The following is a 13,463-nucleotide window of genomic DNA, read 5'->3' as shown; positions in this document are numbered from 1 at the left end:
CTCCCTCACCCTTTCTCTCTCGTTCTGTCTCTCTTTTTCTATCTCTTTCTGTTTCTCTATTTCACATTCGGTCTGTTTGTACCTCTCTTTTTCTCTCTTTGGATCTCTCTCTCTCTTTCTGTCTCTCTTTTTCTATCTCTCTCTTTGAGTCTCTCTTTCTGTTTCTCTATTTCACATTCGGTCTGTTTGTGCCTCTCTTTTTCTCTATTTGGGTCTCTGTTTATGCCTCTCTATAGGTCTCTGTGCGTACCTCTCTTTTTCTCCCTTTAGATCTCTGTTTGTGTTTCTCTTTTTCTCTTTTTCAATCTCTGTGTCTCTCCTTCTGTCTCTTTCACTCTTTCAATCTTTTCCTCTCTTTCTCTCTCTCTCCATTCTCGAAAACATCAACAGACTCTTAGTTCTCCTTCATCCTCTTTCATCTCTTTTGCCTCTCTCTGTCTCTCTCGCTCCACTTGTTTATTCACTTTGCACCTCTCTTTCTCCGACTCTCTCTCTCTCTCTCTTACTCTCTCCCAGTGTCTCATCTCGTCCGTCCCACTCTCCACCAGTCATTCGCTCGTTCCCTGAGTCACTCACTCCGTCCTTCGTTTCGATTCCTTGTCGCTCCTCCACTTCTTTGCTCTTTCTCCACCTTTTCCTTGATCGCCGGCTTTCCATTCCTCTTCGTTGCTCTATCGCTGCTCCGTGCGGTCTCTTTTTTCCCATCCTATCGGCTCACCGACTCGCTCTGTCTTTCATTTTCATTTCTTCCGCTATCTTTTTTACTGCTTCATATTTTTGCCAATTCAGTTTGCAACGTATTGCCCCGGCCTTTCATTCCCTCTTTTATTTCTTGTTCCTCGCTTCGTTCCATGTCCCTGCTCATCTCCCTCCTTATTGGCCGGTCATACCACGTACTATCTTCCTTTTATTCTCATTTTTTTCCGCATCTTTAACTGTCTCGTATTTTTTGCCAATTTAGTTTGTACCGAGTTGCTCCTATTTCTGTCTTCTCTTCCACACTTCTCTCTCTCTCTTTATGCATACATTTTTTCTCTGTCACTTTCTCTTTATTTTAATCTCTTCCACCATCATCAACTGCATTGTATTTTTGTTAATTCGGTTCGCAACACATTGCTTCAGTTCTTTTCTTCTTTCTTTCACTCTGCTTCTTTATTCTTTTTTCACTCTTTGCTTTTTCTCTGCCTCTTATTATACTCTGTCACTTTCTCTTTTTTTTTAATCTTTTGCACCACCATTAACTGCATTGTATTTTCATTAATTCGGTTCACAACACATTGCTTCAGATCTTTTCTTCCTTCTTTCACTCTGCTTCTTTCTTCTTGTTCTCACTCTTTCCTTTTTTCTGCCACTTATTATACTCTGCTACTTTCTCTTTATCTTAATCTCTTTCACCACCATTAATTCTATTATATTTTTGTCAATACATCTTGTATCTCATTGTTCCAATTTTTCTCTTTTGTCTTTCACTCTTTGTTCTTCTCCTTCCTTTTCTCACTCGTTATTCTCTCTGTCTTTTTCTCTCCTTTTATTTTAATTCTCTCTGTCACCACCAACTGCATCATATATTTGTCAATTCATTTTACAACCCATTGTTCCAATTTTTCTTTCTTTTCTTTCACTCTTTGCTCTTTTTCTTCCTCTCTCGCTCATTGTTCTCTCTCTCTTTCTTTCTCTCTCTCCCACTCTCAGTCAGTATATCTTTCCCTCTCTCTCCCCCAGTCCCTCTCTCATCGCCCCCCTCTCTCCCCCGCTCAAGAAGAATTAATTTCTTCTGGCGAGCGCCGATCTGTCCCGCGCCGGCGAAGTCCCCGATGCTAGTCGGTGCCCGGTGCCGATCGGCACGGAACGATCGACGATCAACGATCCAGAGGACACCACGTGGTGCGCCGCTGTGGTGCCTACTTGTAGTCGCGGTGCGTCGTTCCTCTCACGTAAGACCTATCTATCCGTCGTCGCGACAATCGACCGAATTGCCGGTGACGCCGCGAGTGCTTTGAATCGATCACGACCATGGATCACGAAGGGATCGTTTCTCCTGCGATCCAGGCAGCCTGACCGCGATTAGGCGAACAGGTGGCTGTCCCACTGATCCTGGGACCGCAGCTGTCTTAGGTTTTTTCGCACTTATCGTTCCCCGGTGAGTAGATTCGACGCTCTTTCACTCTGAAGCGATAAGATAGATCTATGTGTATGATCGTTGGACTTTCTAGTAGAGCCACTCAAATTGATTTTGCGTGATTCGCAAGATTGCAGAAGTTGTCAAGGTTCGGAGATGCGCTTGCTTGCAAGTGCAGTCGTTCAAACATCGGCTCGACTCGAGGATTTTTCTCTTCGCAGCGATAAGAAAATTAATCTATATAATGTTCGGATTGTCTAGTAGGAGGACACAAAGTGACTTTGCACGATTCCCGAGATTGCATAAGTCGTCAAGGTTTGGAGATGCACTTGCAAGTGAAGTTGTTTAAAAGTCAGGTTGACTCGAGGATTTTTCTGTTTCACAAGCGATGAGAAAATTGATCTATACATTAATCTATGTGCTCTTTGGACTGCCCGTTAGAGACGTACGAAGTGGTTTTGCATGTTTCACAAAATTGCAGAAGTTTGTCACGATTGTAGGATGCACTCGCGACTGCAGCGTACGTGCTGGTATTTAACGCGACGATCGAACAACTTATATATCTGCACGTTCATGAAATAATTATCAGTAATACACATAGAGAGTTCTCACGTAGACGATTATACTCGCGGTGATCATCGACATTGTTGGAATACCTCGACCCGTAGCATAATGATTCTAAATCGAAATGAATCTTTCTCCGGCGTAAAAACGATGCCCGGTCGAATTAATGCCGAATATAAAATCGCAATCGTCGCCGCCGTTTCGCCAACAGAAAGTTGATCGACTGTGTTGTAAAAACTGTTGAGGCTCTTTCGCATAAAAACCTCGCGGAATGACACGTTAATGATAAGCCTGGCGCGTTCACATTTTTTCTTTTTTTTGTTTTCCCCGGTTTCGTAACGCTCGCGCGCGGAATGTCCTCGGTTACGCAACTCGGCGTCCGGCGCTGCAGGATGCACTCGCGCGCCGAAAACCAGAAAGAGTGGAACAGTGGGAGGAAAAGAGAGAGCGACGGAGAGGAGACCGGCAGACGGTGCATCCTGCAGACCGACGGTCGGCAACCGGCAAAGCGAGCAGCGACCCGCGATAATATCGGATGACGATAATGGGATAACGAGGCCGGCGATAATTAGCAGCGGTACCGGTGCCCGCCGAGCCCACCGACCCTGTCGATCGTTAACTCGGGATTATTAACGTCCATCCTCTCCCCGTCCCTGCGCTCCCTGCATCCTCTTATCCTCGTTCCCCGGCCGTCGTCGTCTTATTCGGTCTATTACGAGCTTCCAGGCAGCAAGAATCCAGGAAGAGGATTTCTAGGGAAGAAAATAAACATAGGCAGACGGGACCGCCATCTTTAGCGCCTGTTTCAGGACTTCCTGGTTTTGACCCTTTGCAAATGTCTTTGAACTTGGTCGATCGTGACTTCCAAGTCGGTGAAGAGTTTAGGGGCTTTTGAATGATGGTTTAGTCTCGCGACTGCGATCTGGGTGTCTCGAGGTTTGGGGGTACTTTTTTAGGGCTTGCTAATTGCTGAGAGGGTTTTTGGGAATCCCGGATTTGCTGAGAGAGATCCACAAATTTTTGTGACTGCCCAGAGTTCCTAAAAAGTTCTGATCGAAGCTGACAGTTTCCCAGTGGGTTTTTGGAATCTTAATAATTGCTGGGTGTGTTCCATAAATTCTGGCAGCTGTTGGGAGGTCTAAAAAATCCTATTGCCTTTTGAGTGCGATCTACTAACTTTAGTAGTCTCTGAAAAAAATCCAGGTGGGCCTGGTAGCTGCTGAGAGGATTCTAAGACTTTTGATGATTGCATAGGGGGCTTAAAAAATTCTGAAACCAACCGAGTGGGATCTATGAGGTGAATTAATCACTGAAAATTGTTCAAATGTTCTTTTCGAAGATCCTGATAGCTCCTGAAAGGATTCCAAAAATACTGATACCTGCTGGGAATGTTTCAAAAATTGTGCCACTTACCAAAAAGGTTCTACAGCCTTCCTTCCCAGTATTTTCTAAAAAATCCTAAATAAATCTAATAGCTTCTAAAATGGTTATGAGTAGCCTAATAATTTTTTAGAGGGTTCCGGGAATCTTGGTAAATTCTGGGAGTATTCTAGGAGACTCTGTATCCTCACAGAATTTTAATGCACGCAAGTATACCACGCGACCGTTTACATAACAATACACGAAGCGTGCCGCGTGTTACTGTTACAGGTCGGTTCCGCTTCATTCGTGGCGCGCGTCGAAAAATCAGTCTCTCGCGAGGACAGTGAGGAGTGGGGCCCTCAAAGCGGAACGAGGGACGCGAGGGAAACGCAATATTCGCCCGGTGAAATGAACACCTCTCGGTGTTGACTTACGACGATTAGGGAAAAAATACGCGCTGCCGCGTCGATTACGCAAGCGGTGTGTGTTTGTAACGGAGCCTGACGTAACGCTACCACCACACGTTCAATTTCTGAAACGACCTGTACACGTCACGAGTAAAAATAAAACCACATCCTCGTTGCGAACCGCTACGTCTGGGGTACTCTGTCAGAAAATATTGCCATGCGCGCCGTACAAAATTTCCTGGTACGGTGCACGATCAGCTTTGAGACACCCTGTATATCGTACAGATAAAAATGCTTCGCATTCAAGTTAATTCACGATAATTCAGTATATTTCGCTACTATCTTTGAACGTACGAAGACGTGCCAGCATTTTCACAGTACAAACTGTCCAATCAGAGGACACGTTTAATTTTGAAACGCCCTATACATGCTCCAAGTGAACAATATTTATTTCCAACAAAGTAACCGACGTTGTCCGAAGTATTTTTCTGCAATTTCCGGACGGGAAACGCTTTGACGGTTGAACGGACAATTTCTGGTGCCTGGTTCCCGATTGTGGACCGGCCTGTAGGAAATGTAAACGGCGCATAAAAGACCTCTGCATCGGGATCAAAAACGACTAGAGCGTCGAACGGTTCGCGGGGGCCGACCGCGGAGGGAATTGGTTACGGTCGTTGCTCCTGGCAGCTTCGCCGCGTCGGTTCTTCCGCTCCGAAGACGACGGCCGCCGGTTCAAGATCCCTCGTTCGGTTTGCCGAGTTTCGAGGGCTCCGTGTAAACGACCGAAATGGAGATTCGTCGGCGCCGAAACGCGGCGCGCTCCGTCGCCGACGGTTCTCCCATGGAACCGGAGACCGCGGCATTCTTTCGAGAACGGGGCACGAGTCACGTAATGTGGAAGCCGAGATGGCCGCGGGCACGCACGCACGCACGCCTCCAAGATCGGTTTCTCGTAATCATGGTAACGAGACACCCACGAACGAAACCGCGGCCGACATTATCCTGGCGCCTGCACGGCGTCATCCGGCAATCGTCATCGTCAACTGCCGGATTCGATCGATATCCGACGACCGTTTTAATGATGCTCCATTGACGCACGCTAATGAACCACGCGATTCAGGACATTTGCCGTCTTGTTTCAACTCTGTATCTTGATTAGGATGGTAGCTGGAGCCGACGATCTGGATTATCCGAATTCGTTGCGATTTTCCGAACGAATCCGGTGCAAAGGTTTTCGGAAAAAAATCTGGTGCGTTGACGTTATCTTGGTACACGTTAGGGAATTTTTTCAGAATTTTTCGTTCGAAATTCTACTCGCTAAAAATTCGAAAGCACATCCAGAATCTCTTGCATCGAACGCCACCGTGCTCCGGCAGAGCGATTATTTGTTTGACCCTGGCTCTTGCGAATGGTCAGCAAATAAAAAACGAGTATTTTGCAACGATAGATGGCAATGCCGGTTTATTTTGCGTTTCAGGCGTCGTCAGCAATTATCACGAGGCTGAGGAAGCATGGAGGGGACAAAGGACGCGGTCAATGACGACTCCCAGGGATCAGAGACTCCACAGCAGCCTGGTGAAGCGACAGACCAACCGGAGAGACTGCGAGTCCTCTCGGTGGACAAGGTCACCGTCGAGAAATACGTGTTAGAGTCCTCTTCCGGGTCTCGCGAAGTGTTCCTGACGAAAAACGAGACGTCCCGAAAACTGTCGATCAAATCCGAGCCCTCGAAAACAGCTCCAACGAAACCAGATCCTCCAAAACCGAGCCATCGTAGCTCTCTCCCTGAAGAGACACTATTGAAAGACGTCTCTAGCCCTTCGTCGACTTTCAAGAGCCCAGGGAACAGCCTGGAGAAGAGGATCAAACCGATCAGGCTGACGAAGAGCCCCTCCATTGGCAGCATCGTGGTCAAGAATAAAATTCCTCCCAAGGTCCCAGCGAAACCGATCCTGAAGACCCCTGTCCTTGAACCTGAAGCTCCAGAGAAGCCAAAGGACCCCGAAAAGCCCGAAGATTCGAAGGACCCGAAGGTAGAGGATCTAGAGAAGAAGGAAAAGGACGCCAAGGATCGGCTGGAGCGAAGCCAGTCGAAGATAGAGGACCTTCAACAGCACCTGAGTACCAGGATCGACGCCACCACGGCGGAGCAGTACAAGAAGTTGTTGGAGCTGAGGGCTAGCTGCGGTCTGAAGGTCGTGGTTGATTCGAACGCGAACGAGAAGCCGCTGGCTGAATTCGACGAAGAGTTCTTACGTAGACAAAGCCTGGACAAGCAGTTGAGGATCGAGGAGCAGGATCTGGGGCTTGAAGAAGTGGAAACGGACACCCAGAGAAGGCCCAGCTACTCGAAGAAGGTCTCCGAAGTGGAGAAGCGTTGGTCAGGCGAGTTTCTGGAGCGACGTCGATCCTCTGAGTCCTCGAAGTCCTCGTATATAGAGGAGCTAGGTAGCGTCTCTTCAAGGGACAGCGTCGAAGAGGACCACAGGGCCTTGTTCAGTGAGGGTGCCGATGATCGAGGGTCGATCACCGAGCCGGAGGAGACGCTGACAGTGGTAAGCAGTGACCTGGTCAGCACCGTAGACTCTGATTCTTGCCTAGAAGACAGGATCAAGGCCGTGGACGAGGACATCGAGAGGATCGACGATGAAGAAGACGACGATGTTCACCGAAGGATTCCGACTGATAAGCATCAGTGGAGGAAGGATCGGATCCTAGAGTTGATGCAGGACCACAGAATAGCATCCTCGACGGACTCCATCGACCTCTTCATCAACAGGAGCTCACCGGGCAGGGACGGTTACGCAAACTTGATCCGCGAGTTCAGCATGGAGGTCGGCTGCTCGAGGAAGAAGGAGGAGAAGCAGAAGAAGAAGCTGGGCCTGCGCAGACTGCTGCCCGGTTTCTTCTCGCCTAAAGACTCGCGCAAGGACTACAAGAAGAAGGAGGCCAAGGAGAAGAAGAGGCAGGACGACAGGCACTTCGCCAGATATCAGCAGAACGGCAACTACACACGCTCCCCGGATACCATGAACTTGAACGAGGACATCAAGAGGAACGTCAAACTGGACAACAGTCTGAACGGGTCGATGATAGAGGAACGCCTTGACGAGATCAAAAGAGAGCTCTTCCCAGACCAAGGTCCCATCACTAGTACTCCGGATCATTTAGCTAGAGACGATGGGCAAGCCTTGCTGAGAGACAGAGCTGGTCAGCCTAGGTCTTACACCACAGACTCCAGCCTCAGCTCCATAGCTCCGGACGACCGCTGGGCTGAAAGGAACGCTTTAGGGATCTCTCCGGACATCAGGAAGTTTGAGCAGAGACAGAAGCGCGAGGAATTCGGACGAGGACAATTGGAGCGCAAGCACAGTCTTCAGGAGCCTAATCACCATCGGTACTTTTTCCATAGAAACCATGGCCCTTCAGGAAGGATCTCTGCGCCTCCTAGTGAACGGTATTTAGTCAGGCCTAGAGCCATTCATCCAGTAGACAGACCACTGCCAGCCATTCCCCATTCGAGGACTGACCTGTACGAGAACTACCTCGAAGAGAACAGAGAAGCTGATAACATGTACGTCCAGAAGACATTCTCGAACGTTGGACTCTACGAGAACGACAACGCTTCGGGGTTGATCCTAAAGTCAGTGTCCGCTCAAGTGAAGATCACCAGGCAGCCTATCGTGAACCCCAATAACCGAACTCCAGTAGCCAGGTCGCCCAAGTACCCTTCTCCAGGGTCTAGCCAGAAATCCGGAGACTATGCCGACTCCAGCTGTACGCCTAACTCCAGCCAGAAGAGCGAATTCTCGCCGTCCAGCTCCAAGAGCGGTGAGTATTATCTTCAGTCTCCTGGAAACTCGCCGACGAACACGAAGGATCTTGACGAACGCGATGGGATCTACGAGAACGAGAAGTCGCCCTCTAGGTCCTCTACCAGATGCATGGACGAAAGGATCTATGACGTGACGCCATCATCACCTGGCCATTCGACACCCATCAATCAAGAGAGGCCTTCGGAGTCTACTGGCCTTAGTCCCTCGAAAAGCTCTCAGAGCGGAGACAGGTCTCAACGATTAGAAGGGAGGTCATTGGACATTTGTCCAGGTGCAGGACCTTGTTCTCCAGGTGCACAGGGCAAGGTCAGAACACAGCCAGCGCCTAGAAGAGCACAGCCTAACGATCAGATCCTAATAGCATCCCCTAAGAGGGATCCACCTTACGAATCTAGGATCCCCAGGCCTTCCAATGATCCTAGGTCAGTCGAATCTCCAGGGTCAGCTAGGCTTCAGTCTTCCGGACCCATGGTCCCCAAACAGGATTACTCTCCACCTAGGATGACCTTCTCCCAAGGTTCTGTCTCGAATTTTCCCGCGGAGATGCCTCGGCCACAGCCAGTTTACGTACAAAGGGGGGATATCAGTCCACCTGGAGACTACAGACCCAACCTGCAGAAGAAGGAGGAGGACAGGGTAGCTTGGGTCCAGGGCAGAACCTCTTCCCCCACTCCTGCACCTAGACCAGAGCAAAGTCCTCAACGAAATCAGGTCCTGGAGAAGACGAACCGCTTGGACCTGCAAATAGAGGTCCAGAGGCAGCCCCAGCAAGTCCAGAGACCCAAGATCTCACCAGGTCAGGTGAAAAGCAGGGTCTCCAGCCCTGGACAGAGAGAGTCCCGCTCCCCTGATCAGCAGCGCCGGCCAGACGAGGTCCTGTACGTCCAGCGAGTGCCAGAGCCGGTGTACGCGCAACGTGGGGCGACTTCCCCGTCGAAGCAAGAGACCAGGCAGCACCTGGAGGCCTTCTACTGGCAGCAGAAGGCTCTGGAGGCTCAGAGGAAGTCGGTTACCTCGCCGACAGCGACCAACCTCCGGCAGATCGGGAGGAAGATCGACTTGCCCGAGGTGAGAGAGGCTGTGTACTGGCAACAGCTGAAGAAGCTGGACGAGGAGCAGCAGAGGAGGATCTACGAGCAGAACATGGCCGAAGAGGTAGTCCATAGAGCTAAGAGCCCAGCCAGATCTAGACAAGGCACCCTCCGAGCTCCTGCTGCCTGTGGAGAACCTAATCCTTGGCAAGACAGCATGAGGAGGGGGAAGGGTATCGTAAGTGGCAAGCCGCCGCTGATGCAGAGCCAGAAAGGGCCTAACCAGCCGGTGCTGATAGTCAGGCCCCAGCAAGCGATTAGGGACCGCAGGGAACTTCAGACAAAGCCTTTGGACCCTGACAGACTAGAAGCTCAGAGGTCCAAGAGCGCCTCCCCCCATTTCCATAGAGGCAACGAGCCTCAGAGGAAGCCTGAATCTGCGAGCTACGAGGAGTCCAACGATCCTGATGCCAAGGTTCCTCATCCCATATTCAAAAGAGGGAGTCTCATCAGCGGCGAGTCCGTTGACTATGGGACCACTGGGGGCGCCAAGAGGGTCAGTTTCTCTAATCAGTCTTCTGTGGGCCAGGATTTAGCTACCGGAAACTGGCCTACCAAACATGGCACTGCTCCTGAACCCCCTACCAGGAGACATCGTAGCGAAGATAGCACTTCGGACACGGATTCGGTGTTCTCTCAACATGAACGTCGCGAACAAGCACACTGCGCTGAATCCGAGTACGACGCTGATAGACCTTTGCCCCCTCTGCCAAAGGATTCAACCTCCAGGACACCTGGCGCTGTCAGGAGCAACGTTCTTGGGGATCCCAGGTGGCAGGACCCTCGGAGGGCTACCAGTCCTCCCGGCACTGACCCCATGCGACTGCCTCGTCAGAAGGGTGAGTTGTAATTTATGTTTGTTAGTAGTAATAGTGGTTGGGTCTCTTGCGACCCACCGGACTGTTTTGTGGTAGTTAAGGTGGATAGGATAGACGTATCAGTGACGATTTAGCCTTTATTCGAAGGCCGGTGGAATGGCAAGAAAAATTTCTAGAGCAAAATTGCAGATACGTATTTAAAAGCGAAGGGTTTGCACTTAAAAATAAGCTAAGATACGTCGTCGAGCGATTTTTTTTCGAGAAGTTACAGTATCTTGAAAATCGTCAATTTTTCGCGCAACATTTAGTGAACACATAGATCATCCTTAAAAATGGGGATTTCACACTTTTGATTCAAAGTCCCACAGATTGGTTAGAAATAATCGTAGCTGCATCTTTTTGGCCTTATCGGAAAGAGGAGACTTCATACTACAAAATCGCAGTACTTTCGTTCGCTACAAAAATTTTTTGGCTTTCCCAGGGGTGCCTGAACTTGAGAAATTTTCGAAATAGATAATTTTGACTCAACTTGTGACTGGTCAGGGTAAAGAATTTCTATCACAAAATAGCTGATACAACCTGAAAGCTGAGATTACACGCTTTAAAACAAGCTTAGGTACATGATCCTATGATTGTTTTTTTATTAAAGTAACAGTAACTTGAACATTGACGATATTTCATTTATAACGAAGTTGCTCAAACTGTAGCATAGCAGGCGCACTGTTCATTCAAAGCAGGATAAAACAACAACAAAGAATCGCAGCTCAATGAACGAGATCTCGTTAGAAAGAGGAAGCTTCGCTGTTTGAAACGAGTTCAACCAGACCGCCGCGAAACTTTATTCCCAGAAAGTTACGATCGTCCAAACATCGCCAGAATCTGAGCTGTTCGAAGGTTAATTACATTTCGCAAACAGCCCGATTTTATGTGACGCAACTTCGTTTGCGGTGCTCCGAAAACCTGTTAGGTTAGGGATGATGGGTTCGTGGATCGCGTGTACTATCTGGCTCGATTCGCGGCTGCTTCCGGTGGGAAGGCTCCTGCAGCTCGTAATTCCAGCTAGACAAGGTGTGAACCGCTCCTCCGCGTATGACTATGCATCTCAATGAGCCTCTTAGGGAGGACCGGGAGCGGCGCAGCACGGCGCGCAGGCACGTCCCGCGAGCACGGGACAAATCTCGTTCTTAGGCCTTAAGCCTCTTCCGCGCTCGAGGAGGACGGGTTCCGTGACGTCGAACGCGACGACAGACGGTATATTTCGTTCGCCGCGGGAATCGGCGCGCGACTTATCCGCGTGACTCCGAACAAATTGGAAAGCAGCATTTCAAACGAACCGACAGTCGAACTGGGTTCCAAACAAACCGCAACCAACCGCTCGGGATCCAAGCCGCTCGAAGCAAATTCCCCGGCCAGCCGGGCCCGAACAATCGAACGTTCAATCAAATCGCGCCAACTTCGGGGAAGTGCATCGCATCCCAATCAAACTTCGGCAATCCAGCCTCATTAACCCGCTAGCTGGAACAATAAATAACCATCCCGCGGGATCGATATCCATTCCGGCTGAGGTGGGCCCCGCTAAAAATCCATCAGCCTCGGTCAACACGAATCAATCCGAAACACGCTCATCATCTTCGTCGAAGGCTAGAGCGGGTGGGCGGGTTGGGGGGAGGGGTTGTCCGTAAAACGCTCTCTCCCGGCCCATAAACCACGAACGGCGGTTAGGTCACGGTGTTCGCGTCAAAGAGGTAGTACTTCCGTCGAATGTTTTCGGTGCAGCTAGTGGCAGGTTTCGTTCGACGTCGGAGCGAGCCAGCGAGCGGGAAAGAGAAAGAGAGGGGCACCGGGGGGAGGTGGTGTAGCGGTGAGGACGATGCGTTGGGAAGCGAGGGTGGTGGGCGTTCGGGATCGATCTGGGTTCCCGTGACGTCACCGCACTCGCTAGACAGAAACGGGACTAGGAACGTACCGCGATGGTGGGGGGGTCCTCCGGAGCGAGTGAGAGGCAGCAGAGAGGGGGAAATAAGGAGGACAAAGGGGGCCGGCCGGCCGGTGTAGCGTGTAACGGAGCAAGAAGAGGCTGCGGCGGAGGGGAAGGTGCCGGGAGCCGGGAGCCGGGACTCGGGCAGATCCCGGCGACGGCGACTCGGTTCCGCGGGTTTTCGACGGGAGGAGGGGGGAGGCTCTGCCGGAGTTGGCGCACCCTGTCACACTCGCCTAGCTAGCGGCCGGCTCAGTGATGGTAGCGACTGGCGGCTGGTGGTCGGGGGTGGCTGCTGGCTCTCTACCTGTGCCGCTCTCGCGTCTTATTCACCGGGGTAACTGATCGATCGCGACCTTCGAGGACCCTCGGGACCTCGCCGGACCAGTGACGGTGGTCCTCGGCCGCTGGGGACATCGCTTGCCGATCCGAGGATCGAAGTTAGGGGGCTCGGTGCTGCCGCCGCGCCGAGCCGGCTGCCCCAACCCGGCTGTCAGACTCGCACCCGCTCCTCCGGCGACCGGTTCGGCTTCTCTTCTCTCGTCTCCGCGTTCGGCTCCGGTTTCCGGTGCGCCCTCGATGTCCCCGGTCCGCGGCGCGTCCTCCCCGGTGCACGCCGATCGTCCGTCGACGCGACCTTGACGCCTCTCGTTCTCCGAAGTGCTCGGACACAGTGATCTGATCGGGCTCTTGTTCCTTCTGTGCGCGAAGGGCAGAGAGGAGCCACCGGACCGACCGCTAGGCTATCGATCCCCGCCATGGTGGACCTCACCGTGCTCAGGATTCATCTGATCATATTCCTGGTGCTATTCCTGCTGATCGTCTTCTTCTCCCTGCTACTGTTGTCGTTCTTCTTCCGGGTGATCCTGTAATTCTCGGACACCACTGCCCCGCATATATCAATATATACGTACATAGATTGTTATCGTTAGAGGGCGGTTTTTGCGAGGGAGGACAATCCCCCCTGCACATTGTCCCGATCGTGGCGATCCCCCAGCTTGTGCGGAGGATGTGCGCGTAGCTGTCGGAGTGTGTTCGATCCTCGGCTAGGGTCGGCGTCGGAGGGTAACCGCGAGGAGTCGCTTCGCTCTCTTCGGTTTGACCCAGTGATCCGGTTCGGCCCGCGGCACGCTCGAGTACGCTCACCCCCGCGCCGCCGGTGTGAAGCTCCCGGCGACCGGAAGATGGCGACGTCATGGGCGCCGGGACGCCGCCGTCGCCGCGACTGTTGCGCCCGCGTCGACCGGAAACGGTAGAGCGCGTCTCGTTCTTGACACGACCCGAGGTC

The 13,463-nt window shown here is 51.3% G+C and overlaps 1 protein-coding gene across 19 annotated transcripts in view; it reads left to right on the top strand.

Annotated features, from left to right (window-relative positions):
* Window positions 1-13,463, top strand: part of LOC117220943 (uncharacterized) — a 162,209-nt gene that overhangs the window by 48,516 nt on the left and 100,230 nt on the right. For 17 of the 19 annotated variants that reach the window (XM_076522080.1, XM_076522083.1, XM_076522090.1 and 14 more), the window contains one exon: window positions 5,930-10,218. In XM_076522080.1, coding sequence (XP_076378195.1) covers window positions 5,964-10,218 — 4,255 coding nt within the window. In that variant the 5' untranslated portion in view covers window positions 5,930-5,963. Of the gene's footprint in view, window positions 1-5; window positions 2,141-5,929; window positions 10,219-13,463 lie in introns of those variants that run through there. The other 2 variants (XM_076522088.1, XM_076522081.1) reach the window with 2 other exon arrangements.

This window comes from Megalopta genalis, chromosome 5 (assembly GCF_051020955.1).
Source record: "Megalopta genalis isolate 19385.01 chromosome 5, iyMegGena1_principal, whole genome shotgun sequence".
NCBI classification, from domain to species: domain Eukaryota; kingdom Metazoa; phylum Arthropoda; class Insecta; order Hymenoptera; family Halictidae; genus Megalopta; species Megalopta genalis.
This window is presented reverse-complemented; position numbering and strand designations above follow the sequence as displayed.